We start from the raw sequence: 19,003 nt of genomic DNA, 5'->3' as shown, positions 1-19,003 counted from the left end.
TGCAGACCCCCACCTCCTCCTCCACCTCCTCCTCCACCTCACACTGAGGGGGCGTGCTGCACATTTTGTACTCTATCATCCCAAATTTCATACAAAGTCCACAAGAAGTCACGCTGCAGTCAGATGACAGCTGGTCATCCACACACATGTTGAAATACTCCAAAGTGGAGGATACTTTTTTTTATTGTGGTTTCAGTTTGGGGATGTCCATGTGTGCAGTATATCTTGATTTGTATAGATAGATAGATAGATAGACAGACAGACAGACAGACAGACAGACAGACAGACAGACAGGTAGGTAGGTAGGTAGGTAGGTAGGTAGATAGATAGATAGATAGATAGATAGGTAGGTAGGTAGGTAGGTAGGTAGGTAGGTAGGTAGGTAGATAGATAGATAGATAGATAGATAGATAGATAGATAGATAGATGGATGGATGGATGGATGGATGGATGGATGGATGGATGGATGGATGGATGGATGGATGGATGGATGGATAGATAGATAGATAGATAGATAGATAGATAGATAGATAGATAGATAGATAGATAGATAGATAGATAGATAGATATACTTTATTTATCCCAAGCTGGGAAATTATAGTGCAGCAGCAGCATTACACAAAGTGACAACAAAGAATAAAAATATACTATAAAGCAAAATATACATAATAAAATATCAAAAAAGCAATAGCAAATACGATAAAATAAAATATATTGTACAGAGGTATATACAGCAAGTTGGCAGTGTTGATATGTACAAAGTATGGAGAAATGTGAGGTGACTGTAGATTGTAGATTGTAGTTTGTATGTTTGCTGACACACTAACTGTTCTTTGGTTTGTTTTGTTTTTAATGTGTTTTTAAAGTTACTCATCATGTTGCAATCTGGAGAATTTAACGTTTAAATACAATAAAAATAAATAAATGTTTTAAAGTCTGTGTCCTCCGGTTGACCCACACTGACCTGTGATCAGATGAACGGTGTCTCTGTCATTCGTACGTCTGTTCTCACTCTATGTAACTTTGGGCTCCGGGTCGGGAGAAGTACGTAACGCTTTACGGCACTAAGTCACACAGCAGCAACTATTTCACTGATTATGGTGAAACTGGATCATATTTTATGGAGGAAATGTTTTCTGGTTTTCCCTCTGATGTCCTCCGGCTGCTCCGCCTCAACTCTCTGTGATTTACAGAGTTTATGATGGACAGTGAAGTAAACTGCTGACAGCTGTAGCTGCTGTTAGCTCATGTTAGCTCAGTCAGTTAGCCAGGCTGCCCGGATTGTGAGCTCAGAGCTGTGTTAGTGTTTGTACCGCAGGCCGTTTCAGGCCGAGCGGAGCTAGTGTTGTGCCAGAACCGGAGCCAGGGGTGAGTGAGTAATGTAACTGAGCTCAGCAGCCTCTGTGGAAATAATGGAAGGGGAGAAGTGAGCGAAGAGGAGCCAATCACGGTCCAATATGCAACTTTAAAACAAGTTATTTGATTTCTTTTTTAGGTAAAGACAAAGCTCCGCCTCAACTCTCTGTGATTTACAGAGTTTATGATGGACAGTGAAGTAAACTGCTGACAGCTGTAGCTGCTGTTAGCTCAGAGCGACGGGTACCCGTCACTCTGAGCTCACCGCCAAGCTGACGGACTGAGTGTTTGTACCAACAGGCGTTATGGACTACCAGGAAGAAGAAGAGGAGGTAACCAGGCTCAGCAGCTTCTATGGACATGATGGCAGAGGAGAAGAGAGTGAAGAGGACGCTGACGGAGGAAGCTAAGAAGAGAAAAGGAGAGAGTGAGCGAGCAAGAAGCCGCCGGACAAGAGTAAATGTGGGACTGACTTTTAGTGGTTGGTGAGAGCTTGGTGAAAGAGGTTTTTCCCTAACCACTTGTCACGAATTGTTGCGTGAACAGTCTGGACCTGCTTTATATGGAAAGTGTCATGAGATAATTTGATAAACTCGATAGATAAAAATCAAACTGAACGAGCCGGCAGAGACTGGAAGGTTGATGGAACACAGGGAACTGACGTGACGAGGGTTTTTCTGAGTCTGACTCGTGTGAGGAATATGAAGACGTGGTCGCATAAGGCCAACCGAGGGTCTAAGGACAGAGGGTGTCGCTCCCTGTACAGATTGTAAAGCCCTCGGAGGAAAATGGACTTTGTGACTTTGGGCTGTACAAATCAAAATTGATTTGATTTGATTTGATTTGATTTGTGTTGCTGATATCGGAGAACGCTGCACGCACCTAAACGTTTCTCTACGCTCCAAAGTTGAGGGCAATTCTTAAACTGATTCGTGCTGCGGTCGGCTGTTTTGATAGTTGATGTGTGTGTGTGTGTGTGTGTGTGTGTGTGTGTCATTTCATTGTGTTTCTTACAGACATCGTTTGTGTAAAGACCTGCAAGTCGACCGCTGTGACGTAACCTGACCATCATTCGTTCTTTGATCCTTCTCTGGGGATCACGTGTTTACGGTATATTAATGTCACCCTCAGGTGACATTAGTCTCCAAATATAGTTATCAAATGTAGCTTTGTTTGTTTTTCACCTTTGATATCAGGAAGTCTCAAACTTTTCCAAACTTCAACACTCAGAAGTTTTCTTGGAAAGATCTAAAGCTAATTATTTAGGCAGGCCTGTAGGCATCTGATGGTGGAAATTGGAACATTTTGCGGTTTACATAACATGGTATCTAATACGTTTCCACCTATTGTCTTTATCAAGGCCATGATACCCCCTCCATGAATGCTCCTCACGCCATGTAGTGTTTTTTCCGTTTTTTGACTCTCCCAAAACTCTCAAGGGTATCCTCGCCTCTGGGTGAAGTTGTGCCAAAAAGTTTCATGAGAGGACTTCATAAATCATCAATGAAACATCAGCATGCAGAGTACGTGACATCAGACATCGGATCATTTTTAATTAGCGCATTTATAATGCTAACACAGTAATGTTCCACAGGTCCGATGTTTCCTGTGGTCACTATCTTAGTTTAACGCGTCAGCACGCGAAGATTTCTCTTTGAAACCTCAAAACAATGCACTTCCTGTCTGCTAATGTACTTATATACTATAAATACTATAAATGAATTATTTAGCAGCTGTGATTGGTCCGAAGTTCATCACAGCCATGCTGATATTCAGAATAACATCACGACCTTGAGTGATATGTTGTTTTCTTGGTTAACAGTAACTCAGTCACTCATCTTTGCATTGTGCAGTAAATGTTGTTCATCTTTCTTAAGACTGTAAAGCTGTAAAGTGAAGAGTGATATATGCACTTAAAGGTCTCCGTGCTGTTATTCTCTATATCAGCACGCATGCAATGACTCGTCCAATCAGATTACCTGGTCAGAACTAAACCCAAATATACAAACTACCCAGAGAGCAGACCAACATCAAATCAACGCTGATGCATCAACGTTGCTCAACATTGAAATATAACATTGAAAAATAGATCAAGACAGACATAAAATCAATGTTAGTTCGACTTAAAATCCAACATTGAATCAACTCTGATTCAATGTTTCTCTTCACAGCTTCAGCATTGAAAAAGCAAAGAATTATCAGCATTTATTCAATGTTATGGAGCCTTAAACATTCAACCTCTGATGGAGTTTCAACACTGAATCAACGTTCCCGTGATGTCTGGGTAACCAATCTTATGGAAAAAGGCTGTGAGGCACTGATCAAAATCTACCAACATGTTCAGATTTACTGCCTCAAAGTTGTTTGCAACATGCTGTGATGAGCATACGTAGATATTTAATTGATCCAAAGGTAAATTCAAGCATCCATTATCAGCATGAGACATAAAACATACTTTAAATTTAATCTATAAGGTGAATCGGCATTAAAACTTTTTATATCGGATGAGAAAACCGGCCATCAACCTGGACAATGAGTGAGTCAGTCTGCGTTGAAGGTCATTTTTTAAGCGATGACACATATATATATCAAAAACACATGATGTCGTGACTGATATGTTAAAGGCATTCATTATAACAGGAAGCTCAAGGCTCTTCTGTGAAACTTCCTTTTTATTAAATGCCATTATCAGCATTTAGGAAGGAAGGCATGTGAGGAAAATCTGTGTCTGCTCTAACGCGGGAGTACAAACATGGCTTTTAAAGGCTAAAACTGTTCGAGGACGAGTGATTTCACAGAGCAGTCAGATGAGGGGCTGCGGTGGGCTGCTGCTCTGTGGCCTTATGTCCTGTTAATAGGTATGAAAGTCCTGATGATATCACATGTATCAGTAAGAGAGACGCTCTTCTTCACCCAAATTCACCAAATCCATGAATAAAGATGTGCGGTTCGACATTTCAAAGCCAGGTCGAGTTCCTCGAGCAGGAAAACGTTTGGCATGACGTTCAGAGCACATAATTATGTGCCATACGATTAGCAACGCTGCCGTAATGTGAGGGGCGACTCCGCGTATATGCAACACATCTTTGGAGTCGAATAATCTGGAGTTGATATTTGTCGTTGTTGTAGAGAGAAAAGTCTGAAATGAAGAGTTGGACGACGGCAAATGTCTCGCAGAGTCATCACCGTCTGAAGACGATGCACTAGAATAGTAAAACAAGAGCAGACCTGAACTCTCAGTATGAACCTTCATTAACCAGCACTGTGGTTCAGAGGGAGCGTTCAACCAGACGAGTGCAAAAGCAAACAGGAAGTCATTTTCCACAAAAATTGTAGCCATCGGCCTGTTGGTTGGTTCACCACTTTAGTCAAGACTGAAAGATCTCCCCGGTGGATTGCTGTGAGAACAGGGGTTCTCTACGTGCACAATGTTGTGGGACTTATATTTTATGAACTATGTCTACTTGACTTGTCCCCAGAAGACGTGTCCTCATGACGTTGGTGATCGTTTGTGGGTTTCAGTGAAATGTCTCAACAGCTATTGGATGGATGCCATTAAAGTTTTGACACGTGTTATGTTACGACCCAGCTTATGTGGGGAAAAGAAAGTCGGACCAAACCTCATCAGCTGGTACCAATCAGGGTCAGGTGAACCACACGCCTTACCTTGCACACACCATTAACTCTTTACACAAAGTTATTCTGTTCTACTTTTTAAAGATGACTTTGCTTTTGTATGTCGGCCCAATGATGCACAGATCTCTGGGCAGACAGGGAGTGTATTATCTTCAAACCCTTCAAGCAAACTAAAGGCGTTAAAGTAGCCGATCATCAGTTTGACACGGCTCCCAAATTTGACTGAGAAATAGTTTCAGGTTGAAAAAACTGAACAACAGAGCTGTTTGTTACAGGCAGAAATAACCAGCTGACGTGTTAATGGTTACTCTGTCGGTATTTTAAAATTCTCCCAAATGAAATGGATCCCAGTGGTGCCGCCAAGTACTTCCTGCAGACGATCCGTCATTCAGTGACACAACGCGGCAGTACTGCACTCTGAAACTCGTTATTTTCAGCAGCTTGTGCTGCAACACAACCATTTTTCACTGCATCGAGCGAAGCATGGCACCGCCGGCACACAAGTAAAAAAAAATAGAAGCACAGCTAAGTGTGGTTTCTAAAATGTCATGTCAGTGTTTACCCACGTTATAAGATCATGTGCCTGCTGGATGGTTTCAACACGTGGCTGCTGTTCCCCTTTCTTCCCCTTCCTGTGTTTAACAAATAACACAACGGCTGTCACAAGCCTCCATCACACCTGTCCACATGTAACGAGCCTCCATCACACCTGTCTGCAGGTAACGAGCCTCCATCACACCTGTCTGCAGGTAACGAGCCTCCATCACACCTGTCTGCAGATAACGAGCCTCCATCACACCTGTCAGCAGGTAACGAGCCTCCATCACACCTGTCTGCATGTAACGAGCCTCCATCACACCTGTCTGTAGGTAACGAGCCTCCATCACACCTGTCTGTAGGTAACGAGCCTCCATCACACCTGTCTGCAGGTAACGAGCCTCCATCACACCTGTCTGCAGGTAACGAGCCTCCATCACACCTGTCTGCAGGTAACGAGCCTCCATCACACCTGTCTGCAGGTAACGAGCCTCCATCACACCTGTCTGCAGGTAACGAGCCTCCATCACACCTGTCTGCAGGTAACGAGCCTCCATCACACCTGTCTGCAGGTAACGAGCCTCCATCACACCTGTCTGCAGGTAACGAGCCTCCATCACACCTGTCTGCAGGTAACGAGCCTCCATCACACCTGTCTGCAGGTAACGAGCCTCCATCACACCTGTCTGCAGGTAACGAGCCTCCATCACACCTGTCTGCAGGTAACGAGCCTCCATCACACCTGTCTGCAGGTAACGAGCCTCCATCACACCTGTCTGCAGGTAACGAGCCTCCATCACACCTGTCTGCAGGTAACGAGCCTCCATCACACCTGTCTGCAGGTAACGAGCCTCCATCACACCTGTCTGCAGGTAACGAGCCTCCATCACACCTGTCTGCAGGTAACGAGCCTCCATCACACCTGTCTGCAGGTAACGAGCCTCCATCACACCTGTCTGCAGGTAACGAGCCTCCATCACACCTGTCTGCAGGTAACGAGCCTCCATCACACCTGTCCGCAGGTAACGAGCCTCCATCACACCTGTCTGCAGGTAACGAGCCTCCATCACACCTGTCTGCATGTAACGAGCCTCCATCACACCTGTCTGTAGGTAACGAGCCTCCATCACACCTGTCTGCAGGTAACGAGCCTCCATCACACCTGTCTGCAGGTAACGAGCCTCCATCACACCTGTCTGTAGGTAACGAGCCTCCATCACACCTGTCTGCAGGTAACGAGCCTCCATCACACCTGTCTGCAGGTAACGAGCCTCCATCACACCTGTCTGCAGATAACGAGCCTCCATCACACCTGTCAGCAGGTAACGAGCCTCCATCACACCTGTCTGCATGTAACGAGCCTCCATCACACCTGTCTGTAGGTAACGAGCCTCCATCACACCTGTCTGTAGGTAACGAGCCTCCATCACACCTGTCTGCAGGTAACGAGCCTCCATCACACCTGTCTGCAGGTAACGAGCCTCCATCACACCTGTCTGCAGGTAACGAGCCTCCATCACACCTGTCTGCAGGTAACGAGCCTCCATCACACCTGTCTGCAGGTAACGAGCCTCCATCACACCTGTCTGCATGTAACGAGCCTCCATCACACCTGTCTGCATGTAACGAGCCTCCATCACACCTGTCTGCATGTAACGAGCCTCCATCACACCTGTCTGCAGGTAACGAGCCTCCATCACACCTGTCTGCAGGTAACGAGCCTCCATCACACCTGTCTGCAGGTAACGAGCCTCCATCACACCTGTCTGCAGGTAACGAGCCTCCATCACACCTGTCTGTAGGTAACGAGCCTCCATCACACCTGTCTGTAGGTAACGAGCCTCCATCACACCTGTCTGCAGGTAACGAGCCTCCATCACACCTGTCTGCATGTAACGAGCCTCCATCACACCTGTCTGTAGGTAATGAGCCTCCATCACACCTGTCTGCAGGTAACAAGCCTCCATCACACCTGTCCGCATGTAACGAGCCTCCATCACACCAGTCCGCAGGTAACGAGCCTCCATCACACCTGTCTGTAGGTAATGAGCCTCCATCACACCTGTCTGTAGGTAATGAGCTTCCATCACACCTGGAAAGGTGGTCAGATGGCTCGGGTCAACACGTGATGTAGTTCTTGTTGTCATTCTTCTTCATGTATTTTATAATCTGTATCTGTATCATTTGTCTGTCCATCCTGGGAGGTTTCTTCTAGTTTGTCTCTGTCAGGTTTGTTTGGTTTAGGTTTCTTCCTCCGGCTCTCTAAGGACTGATGAAGGACTGATGAAGGACTGATGAAGGACTGATGAAGGACTGATGGTCTGCCCTCTGACCCTGCACTGTATTTACAGCCGCACTCCCTCTGATGTTGAAATGGGCCTCTGACATTTGGCCTCTGCTCCTTCATGAACGGCATGAAGGTATTTCTTCACGCACTGTCGGACTTCCTGCTGCCTTGCTTTCTCACAAAAACAGACGGAGAGCTCCCGTTATCAACGTGTACAACCACGAGGGAAGAAGTATTCAAGAAAGAAACATTAAGATATATTAAAAGAGGCTGATTATGATCCCCAGATCAATTAAATATAATTGTCTGTGTAGAGGATGTTTCTCCATAAAAAAAACAAACAAACATGCAAATCATGTCCTCAACAAATAACTAACAAAGAATATTAGCAAACATACAAATAAACGAGCTGCGATGGTGTCATCCGTCCACCAGGTGTCAGGGTTACTCCTTCCCATGATGCACTGAGCTCCTCCCTTCAGGTGTTACAGTGTTTCAGTGAGCTGTGTGCAAAATCATGCAGCATTTAATGAGTTATTATTATAAAACTGGACAAAAACTGTCTGTGAAAAAACATTTTAGTTAACTGAGTATGAATAAAAACTGAACTAAAATAAAATATGACTTTAGTTTTAGTCAGTATAACTAAATATATCAGCAAACAAGCACAAGGAGGCGCTGGTGCACAACGTTTAACCCTGATATTAAAATAATAACTAACAAAAACTAAACTAAACAATAAAAAATGAACTAAAACAAGAAAACACACAAAATAAAAATGAATTTAAAAAATACGAAACAAGTTTTAATGTGAGACAGACTGTCTAAAACCTGGACGTAGTCTCTGAGACGTCCCCGCAGACTGTCTAAAACCTGGACGTAGTCTCCGTGACGTCCCCGCAGACTGTCTAAAACCTGGACACTTCCTGTGTTGCTGCTCTTACAGAACATACAAAAACACAACACTGATACTTTACTTGTAACAGATTACTTCTACTCTGTAGTTTTACTGCTTTTACTTTAGTAATACATCCAAGTACTTGTTCCACGTCTGGTATTACTACACTATATTTAGCAACAATAATGACCTGTCACTTCAGTACAGTCTGTTTATAGTGACTCATGTTTTCTATGTATAGACTGAACCTATGATGAAACAGACTGTACCCATCATGCTCTGTGTTTGTATCCGCCTCTGTCAGGAGGGCGTGTCCTGCACTTCCATCTCCATTCATCAGTGAGTCAGTGCAGGTTAGACGGTACGCCTCATTACCTCAACAACCTGGACTGCTGTGGCTCACTGATGACTTCTCATTTCATCACAGTCGGTGCATGAAGACTGGATTTAAAGCAGCTTTGGACGAATAAACCAGGACAGCTTGTAGAACAAACACACACTCCTACATGGAGATTGAAAGCATGGTAGCAAACAGTGCTCTTGTTAAAGCCAGAGAAGGTAAGAGTTTATATGTGATATGATTATTAATTATCATTTGTTTGAACAGTTTTTAGACTATAATCTGCAGGTTTCCTTCACGATCTTTGTCAGGGTTGCAGGTGTGGAGGATGTTTCTGGTCACGTCTTGACTGGGTGATCTGAGGACAGTGACTTCAACAAAACAACACAGTGTTTGCGAGCACGAGGAACGATGAAACTGATCACACATCAGTGCTTTCTGGGCTGATCTGACCTTTAAGCCCTTTTTTTTTTTAAATTCGTGCCAAAACTGGTTTCATCTTTCCTCAACAATACTTTGTTTTTGTTTTTTTGTCATTGTCATCTCAGTGAATATATTTCAAGACTGAAAAAAGACATGACTTTACTTATGTTTCCAAACGAATGTGCTGTGGGGAAACTGAGATGTGATCTTCAGGTGACAGCATGGCCATTTGACTTTGAAAGTAAGTTGCAGAGTAATGTGGTCCCACAGGCTTTCTCACCTGCTGCCAGAGCTATTAATAGTTCATTCACTGTAGCAGAGCGTACTATTGTCTGAAACCTGACGGGCTAGCCGTGCATCCACGCGTGCACGTTGGTCTGTTTTTCTCCAGGCAGTGCTAACAGACATATGTCGGAGTCACTCATCACTTTGGTACAATGTTTACAGTCTAAAATATTGTCATGCTGTCTGCAGGTGGAGGGAAAGGCAGAAGCTGGAAGTGGAAAGAAATGCTTCGCTTTCCACAAATCAATCAGTGTGTGGACCTGGCCATGAACATAGGTGCGTGTGTGCACATGAGTACAATACGTGTGCTGGATTGTTTCTGTGATTTCACATCATGTTTTAATATTTTACGTTTCTCCGTCAGAGCGAGATTACTACAGTCTGTGTGTGAAGCAGCCGATCGGAAAGAAACTGTTCCAGCTTTTCTGTCAGAGTCAGCCTGATCTGCAGAAGTACATCTCCCTGCAGGACGCTTTGGTACGATTCACACTGCAGAGGAAAATATGATTTATGTGAGAAAATACAGAAGTGTGCAACAAAAAAAAGAAAAATGGATCAGTTTCATGTTCAAACGTGAAGATATTTTAAAGTTATTACAACGTACAAACCTATGTTATGAAAAGACACTTTTCTTGTCATACAATTACAATTTATCTTGTTTAACGTGAACAACGTAAAACACTTTATGTTCTAGCAAAATAAATAGTAAAATAGTAAATATAATTCAAATATCTATCTAAGGTGATAACTTATTGTTATAACGCCACATTATAAAAATGTATTAAATTCACTTTGTGTCGTAAAAACATGAAACTATCTTTAGATAACATGAAAATATCTTATGTGAAAAACATAACAAACATTTTACGTCACCAGGTTATTAAATTAAATTATAACAAGAATATAAAAGTTTCTTGTTTTATGTCATAATGACATATTAACTATCATTAGATAACATGAAACTAAAGCTACATAGTTATTTAGCTCTAACTTGTATAATGTCATAAGTTTGTACGTCATAACAATGTGAAACTATGTTTATATAAAATAATCATAATCAGTATACTGTCACAGTTTAACAACTTGTTATATAGTGTATTAACTCATTATAATTAAATGTAATTATTCAGACAGATTACAAAGTTTATTTAATTTATCACATAACGTAAAGCAAGACAAATAGTATATTCTTATGTTATGTTAGTTTCTAATTCATATTCATAATTCATAATAACATGAAACTATCATTAGATAACATGAAAATATGATCTTTAAAAATGTCTTGTTATAAAAACAAACTTGTTAATGATGATACTGACCTGAGTTATTCATTACTGAATCAGAGCAAACACGGAAGAAAAAGAGTCATAAAGAAGTTGCACAACATAATTAACCGAGGCAGGAAAAACATTTTAATTAAGCAGCCGAGTCACGTGGCGTGTACGTGATGTCATTTGCATAAAATGAGTTTTCAAACCTCGTCATGCCCAGATACATTTATGGAACAACAAGGAAGTTGTAAAAATTTGGTTTACAACACTTTGAAGTGCCGTGATTAATAAAAATATGAATATATACAAGAGTAAATCTGAGCATTAACCCGTGTTAATGTTTTAATCTCAACCTTTGGCTGAACTTAGGCTAAAATAAAAACTATGAAGAAGTGGGCAGCCGCCCAACATTTGGATGGAGGAAGAATAACAAGATGGAAACAGTTGTACAGACTTCTGATCACTGAGAGGACGTGACCTCTGTGTACAATGTAAACACAAACCCAACGTGATGACGTGCATTACATAAATACATAACTGAAAAAAGCACAAAGACGACTTATCAAATGCTGCAACTGAGAGATTTGTTTGAAAGAAGTTGGACAGGGTCGTGTTTACCACTGACACACTCTGTGCTCTTCAAAGTCGAATGTTTTCGGGGTCTTTGACTCTCTGACTACGCAGCCATGCTGTTGGAGTACGTGCAGAATGTGCTTTGGCATCGTCTTTAAGAAATAAGCAAGGCCGTCCCTGAACAGGACTTCGTCTACTTGGCAGCATATGTTGTTTCTGAAACCTGTATATATGCTTCAGCATCAATGCAGCCTTCACAAATGTGCAGGTCACCCATCATGCTGTGTGCACTGAAGCACCTGGATCTGGCTTCTATCCGGTTTCCTCTTTGCATGCCGTGAAGTCCACGACAGACCTACTGTATGTTTCTGAAGCACTGCTGTCTGCAGGGCCTGAAGATCACGGCAGTCCAGAACTGGTTTCGGGCCTTGTCCCTTGCGTACAGAGATTTCTTCTGATTCTCTGATTCTAGTAACAATGTTGATGATGAAATCCAGATTCCTTCACAGAGTGGTGAACGTCTCCCCATCTTCACTTCACAAAGACTCTGGATGTTCTTTTTAGAGCGAATCACGTCACCGACCCGCTGACCTGTAACCTCCTCTATCATGAGATGTTCCACCAGTTGTTTACTTTCATCAGTTCAGCATCTTCTTTCAGTCTTTTGTTGCCACTGTCCAACTTTTTGTCCAGCGTGTTTCTGGTTTCAAATGTTAAAAACGGGCGTATCATTTTACAAAAACTTTCTCAGGGAAAGTTTATTTTCTGATAAATATCTGGTTTCAATGTTTTGTACGTCATCACATTTTGTGTGCCAACTTTTTTTTTTTGGAAACTGGATTATAATTATATTTAAGAGTCTGATGCTGGGTGTGATCACTGCAAAAAGAAAAGAAAAGTTTTTACAGTCAGTTTTAAATGTGTATTTAGAAAATCTTTTATCATTTTAACCCTTTGGAGAGATGGCCTGCACATTCATACTCCTGCTTCTGCATCTATTTCCTCTTCAGGAAGCTTTTGAGACAAAGTCAGATGAGGAAAGGCGAGAGTTTGGCATGAGCATCATTCAGAAATTCCTCAGGAGTCAGGTCTGACAGCTACACAACTAACCCAACGTACAACAAATATCACTACATTAGTCGTACATCACAGAAAAATACAAACCTACATGCTGTTTCCTCTACAGTCCGGTCAGTGTGTGTCCACCATGGTGATGCATGAAGAGAGCTGCCTCCAGAATCTGGAGCTCGATCCTTGCGGGGACGTTTTTCAAGACTGCACAGAGTGAGTCTTCACTTTGCTTCTCAGCGTGCATATGTGTGTGTAGGGAATAAAGACTAACGGCTTCGTTTCATGCATGTTTCATTAGAGACCTGCATAAACACCTCCAAGGCAAGCCCTTCATGCTGTACCAGGAGAGCATGTTCTTTGACCGTTTCCTCCAGTGGAAGATGTTGGAGAGGTCAGTATGTGTGACGGACGGCCAACAAGCAAAACGAGCACGTGAAAACAGACGAGCGGTTTGTTGGACAGCTGGTTTATCGGCTCGTACTCGATCCACTTCGCTCTGTGCCACGGTTATCTCAGTTTTCCACAAAACTGATTCTGGTCTTTCTCTTCAAGGCAGCCCATCACCAAGCACACATTTCGACAGTACAGACTGCTGGGGAAAGGAGGCTTCGGAGAGGTGAGACTGCAAACACAGTTATATAAATATATAAAGTAAAAATATTCATGCATTCCCTCATTTAGCTCAAGTACCTTTTGTTAGTCCAAGTTTTGAGATTAGTATTGTAGTACTTGTGCACTGGTACTCAAGTACAGCTGGGAGTATTTCCATTTTACTTTACTCCACTACGTTTATGAAGTTGGGGTTGAGAAAATTAGTAACCATTTCCATTTCCCTGATGTTTCCCATTAGCTATTTAATTCAGCTTTCAGCCTCTCCACTTAGCCGATGTAAAACTATGCAAATTAGCCATGGGATGTAACAAGCGCTCTGATTGGTTAGTCAGCTGCACCCAGTGTGTCACAGAAAATTAATGAAATTAATGTTTATATTGTTTTTTAAAATCCATTTCAATTTGAGCTATTATACATTATTCAGTACATTATTTTTATATTTCGTTCTTTTTTAATTACTCCATTTATAGATTCATTCATTTGTAAGTAAACATATTCACACCTATTTTCGTTGTACATTTAGATGTTAATTAAATTAATGTTTTTTACTAGTTCTGTGATGCCTCGGGGTCTTTAAACAACTTCTCTGACAGTCTTTTTGTTGTCCTGTTAGTCTGAGTCAGAGTTTTGTCTGGAGGAATTTGTCAAGTCGAGAAAACGACAAACCGGCTGGTGGAGTTTGAAAGCTGAAATGTTTTTGGAATCTTGAAGGACACATGAATCCGTTTTTATCGATTTCTTTTCTCAACTTCACGGAAGTGCGATGCTACATAAATCACTTTGGAACATGTTGTGTTGTGTTGTGTTGTGTTGTGTTGTGTGTTTTCAGGTGTGGGCTTGTCAGGTGCGAGCCACAGGAATGATGTACGCCTGCAAAAAGCTGGACAAGACTCACGTGAAGAAGAGGAGAGGAGAAGGCATGGCTCTTAACGAGAAACAGATACTGGAAGGGCTGGACAGTCGATTTGTGGTGAGATTATTCGTTACACACCATCCTGCTGCACCAAACGTGGATTAATCCACCGTTGAAAATAGTCCCCAACAGATGCACCATTTCTTCTTGTGTTGATTTCATTGACTGACAATTTGTCGTGGTTTCCATCAGTAACATTATTTCACTGACGAAGACTAGACAATAACGAAACAAAAACTAATTCATGATGACTGTAACTATGAGGAAGACATTTTCCGCCATGAATAAAAACAAGACGAAAATGAGCCGTAGTGTTTTCACTGAACTTAAAATACAATTCAAGCTGATGAAAGAGGTCACTAACCACGAGTTGCTGCTCTTGAAGCACAAATTAATCTTTAATTAATTGTAAAAGATGTTTCAGTAAACCCATTTCAGTCGACTCATTTTGCTAATTTAGTTCAATAAAACTAAAAGAATGCAGACGACAAAAACTAAATAAATCAAAATTGACACAAAATTCAAAGTTTGAGTAACGTTTGTTAAACATTACAGCGAGCAGCTGTTTTAGGAAATTACCAAACCCTCGTTAAACATTAAAACTACATTTGAGACGATGTTTTTAAAAGATTTACATCAGCCATTCACTTCAGTGGGAACCAACAGACTCGAAGCTAAAGGAAGTCAGAAACTTTGATTTAGTTTTAGTCGACCAAAGAGTTGTTTCATCTTTTAAAGTTGCTTACATAATCCTGGAGGAAACTTTTATTACAATTGATAAATCTAATTCACAATCTAAGATTAGTAACTCTTTCATTTCAAGTTCACAGAAAACTTGTGTTTTAACATTAGCGTACATCTAACCTCGTGATCTATTTCGTCATAGTTTTTGTTATGGTGAATGATTTTTTATTTAGTCAAAATGAGCACAGGAGGTGTGTTTGTTTGGGACTATTTTCTGTGGTGGATTAATCCACATTTGGTGCTTAGCGAGGTGTGTGTGCAGTTCACTCGTAAAGTCTTGAAAGACGGACTAACATGTTCTTGGTTTTGGTCTTTCATGGGATTCAGTGACGTTCAACAAACACAGACTCTGTCAGCATTACAGTCAAAGCTCTTAACTGATCTTAACTTCTTACTGCACTTCCTCGTTCTCTTATTTAGGTGAATCTGGCGTACGCCTACGAGACCAAGCACGCTCTCTGCATGGTTCTGACCATGATGAGCGGCGGGGACTTGAGGTTTCATATTTATAACATCGGAGTTCCCGGCCTGGACAAAGACAGAGTGCAGTTCTACGCCGCAGAAGTCTGCTGTGGTTTAATTCACCTCCATGAGAAGTCCATATTATATCGGTCAGTGGGTTTGTTGCACATGAAGTCTCTGCTGTCGTGAACGAACAGAATAATAACGCTGTGTTTGATCTTCCAGGGATCTAAAACCAGAAAACATTCTGTTGGACGACAACGGTATGCACACCCACGACAAAACACTCTTGTGAGCAATAAATAGTTTCACGGTTTGAATTCCGAACCCTGGAGACGGAACAGGATGAGCCACCATTCAGCTATTTTTAGCTCTGAAATTAGTGTGGATGAGTTAAACGATAAGAGTTGGACTTCTGCCAGACAAGGACAGGACAGTCCGACTCGTGTACCTGCACAGGGAAATAGTGGTGAAGTTATTTTGACAAGGTTACAAACAAAGGCAGTTTGAGGAAGTGAAAAGTCTCTGGGAATCAGGTGTGGTGTCGTCTATTTTTAGCAAACCTCTCTGTGCACCTGTTCCTGCATTCTTGGCAGCATGTTTGAAAACCTAGATGCACCTTTTATTCCTTTATTTTACATTCCTTCGTGATTACAGACTTGTTAGAGAAGTTAAAGTTAGTTCATAGAGCCGGTACAAACTCCTGCTTCACTTAAGCCGCAGGAGAGGGAAGTACAGGAATTTCTTATGCAAAAGAGAAAGTGCGTCATAACAGCAAAAATCTCAAACCAGTTCAGTGGATTTAATGGTATTTGTTCCTCAAAGGACATATCCGCATCTCTGACCTGGGCCTGGCTGTGAGGCTTTCTGATGGGAGTCTGGTGCGAGGCCGAGTGGGCACGCTGGGGTACATGGGTACGTATGCAAGAAGAGTCTGTAGGTCGATAAACCGAAATAAAGATAAAGACAAAGAGTCGACAACCTCGTGATGCAAACAGCTCTGTGGAATTATTCCGAAGGTTTATCTGGACGTCCTGACGCCGACTGCAAAGGTTCCAACATTTTTCCTTCAGGGACTTTTTTCTACCATTGAGTAAACTGACTGAGTGACAGATTTTATGTATATTTTATAATATATAATAACAGAACGATGAACCCAGTAACTGCAGGAAGCTGAAGATGAATTTTGAGCAGATTATTTCAACAGAAAGATGCAGAAAGTTATTTATAAAGTTCAGATTCAGAGTTTATTTAATATGTAAAGTGAAATTAACATGACAGGATAAGAGCACGGTGAAGACCTCACAACTCCCGTGAAGCTTTGGTGACTCCTAGTGGCGTCTTCTTGTAGAAATGTGGCAAAAAATAAACTACAGACGAGAAATAAGTGAATGGACAGTGAAGTGCTGCCAACTGTAGCTGCTGCTAGCTAATGTCAGCTGGGTTGACCGCACTTTGAACTTCGGGTGTAGAGGGAGTGGAGCTGGTGTCGTGCCAGAACCGGAGCTCATAGGAAAATCAGAGAAATCACTAAAGTCTGGACACCAGGCAACGCTCACATCTACAACTGCTCAATCGAGCTGATTTGTTGATTCGCGTCCTGATTTCAGCTCCTGAGGTGATCAGCCACAAACACTACGGGCTGAGCGCCGACTGGTGGGGCCTCGGCTGCCTGATTTACGAAATGACCGCCGGGCAGCCTCCTTTCCGAGCCCGAGGAGAACATCCCAAATCCCACGAGATGGAGAGAAGGATTCAGACGGAACAGGAAGAATACGGTGACAAGTTCAGCAAGGAGGTGAAAGACCTCTGTGCGCTGGTGAGTTCAGAACCAGCTCGACAGGTTCATGGATCAAACCTCAAAATCAGTGTTAGAGGAAGTAACAGGGTGTGTTTCCTGTAGCTGTTGACCAAAGACCCAAACCAGAGGTTGGGCTGCCAGAGTTCAGGAGGGAGAGGCGTACAGTCGCATCCTTTCTTCCAGAAAATCAACTTCAGGATGCTGGAGGCGGGAGTCGTCGAGGCGCCATTTAAACCCGATGTGAGTACTTTTATATCAGCTGTTCATGAAGCCACCGAGCTTTGTGTCAAACTCAGGGTTTTCTTTGAGCTCGTTGGTTGTTTTGACTTTTCCAATGCAGGACGAGTGAAGGCTCTGTGCTCAGGGCTTCACTGTGCAGACGTCCTGTCACATTTACATCTTAAATAATCATCTAAAATTTAAAAAAATAATGATTTAATTTAGTTTTCTTCACATAAATGATGAGATGTATTATTAAAACTAAGAAAGCCTCACGACCTCTTAAGCTTTGGCGACACCTAGTGGACGCCAGGACCTCTAAGAACCAGTGAAAGAGAGTACCTCAGAATTGTGGTGGATGATAGACTGTTGATGTTTTCACTCCTCCAGCCCAGGCTGGTGTACTGCAGCGACGTGCAGGACATCGAAGAGTTCTCTACAGTGAAGGGGGTCACTCTGGACCAGAAGGACGACGACTTCTACTCCAAGTTCAACACGGGCAGCGTTCCAGTCAACTGGCAAAACGAGGTACGTTCATATCCGGGTTTCATGTCCAGACTGAATCCTGGATCTTCTTCTTTTCATCTGAATCTTCTGAATCTTTGTCTGTAGGTGATCGATACAGGATGTTTCAAGGAGCTGAACACTTTTGGCCCGGCGGGATCTCGGTCTCCAGATCTGGTCTGGTCGCAGACCCCCGAGAGCCCCAAACGCAGCCTGCTGCACCGAATCTTCCGCAGACACGTAAGCACACAGTCTACCTGAGTGTCTGAGCGTGGTTCACGTCTAAAACTGAAAGATTTCATCCCTCCGACAGCACCAATCAGAATCAGACGAAAGCAGGCAGAGTTTGGTGTCCACCGAGACCTACATGAAGTCCGGACTGCTCAGCACGACCCTGTGAGGACCGTCACAGCACAGAGACGACAAACCAGAGAGCAGATCTGCTTCAACCCCAGCAAAGCATTTGTTTTATTTGTGCTGTCATGTATAATATTTGCTGTTCTGTCCATCACGCAACATTTATTTCCATCAATTTTTAAACGTTTTGTTCGACATTATGTGACTAACTTTTTTTTGCTTTTTGTTAAGTACTTGAATTTTTGATACAAATACTTCTGAAACTGCAACGGTTACAAAGTTTGAGCTGGAATAAACCTGATTTTTTAATGCAGTGCTTCCCTCAGAGTTCATCCACATTACAAACAGATAAATGAGAGATTTACTTCTCATCAATACTTCTTCACCTTCACTTCTTCATGGAAAAACAAATCACTACCTGCTCACAACGTCCACACGAAGGCTGGAACGTACCTGTGTATGTCGATGACCCTGCTCATTAAACAGCGAATGGTTGCAGCTTGATAATCAGTTAGCTGTTGACAGAAAATCTAATTAATTAATTAATCGTCTTTGCAGGTTTTGAGCTTCAAAGCGACTCTTCGGAAACCTGTGGGAGACGTCGCACATACGGCGTCCATTCTCTATACAGTCAGTGAAAACGAGACTTTCAGACTAGTGGAAAGAAAACACTAAAGTTACATTAGATAACACCTCATGTGCATATTTAAACAT

The 19,003-nt window shown here is 42.4% G+C and overlaps 1 protein-coding gene across 1 annotated transcript; it reads left to right on the top strand.

The window, feature by feature from the left end:
* The first annotated feature begins 9,071 nt into the window (after positions 1-9,071).
* Positions 9,072-18,572, top strand: grk5 (G protein-coupled receptor kinase 5). The gene is made up of 16 exons (XM_019278691.2): positions 9,072-9,272; positions 9,952-10,038; positions 10,127-10,239; positions 12,617-12,694; positions 12,793-12,890; positions 12,976-13,068; positions 13,230-13,293; positions 14,119-14,259; positions 15,367-15,557; positions 15,634-15,671; positions 16,234-16,323; positions 17,019-17,227; positions 17,312-17,449; positions 17,819-17,956; positions 18,041-18,172; positions 18,246-18,572. The coding sequence occupies exons 1-16, from the start codon at positions 9,221-9,223 to the stop codon at positions 18,330-18,332; spliced, it is 1,749 nt and encodes a 582-aa protein (XP_019134236.1). The 5' UTR covers positions 9,072-9,220; the 3' UTR covers positions 18,333-18,572.
* Positions 18,573-19,003: the final 431 nt, after the last annotated feature.

This window comes from Larimichthys crocea, chromosome IX (assembly GCF_000972845.2).
Source record: "Larimichthys crocea isolate SSNF chromosome IX, L_crocea_2.0, whole genome shotgun sequence".
In the NCBI taxonomy this organism is placed as follows: Eukaryota; Metazoa; Chordata; class Actinopteri; family Sciaenidae; genus Larimichthys; species Larimichthys crocea.
This window is presented reverse-complemented; position numbering and strand designations above follow the sequence as displayed.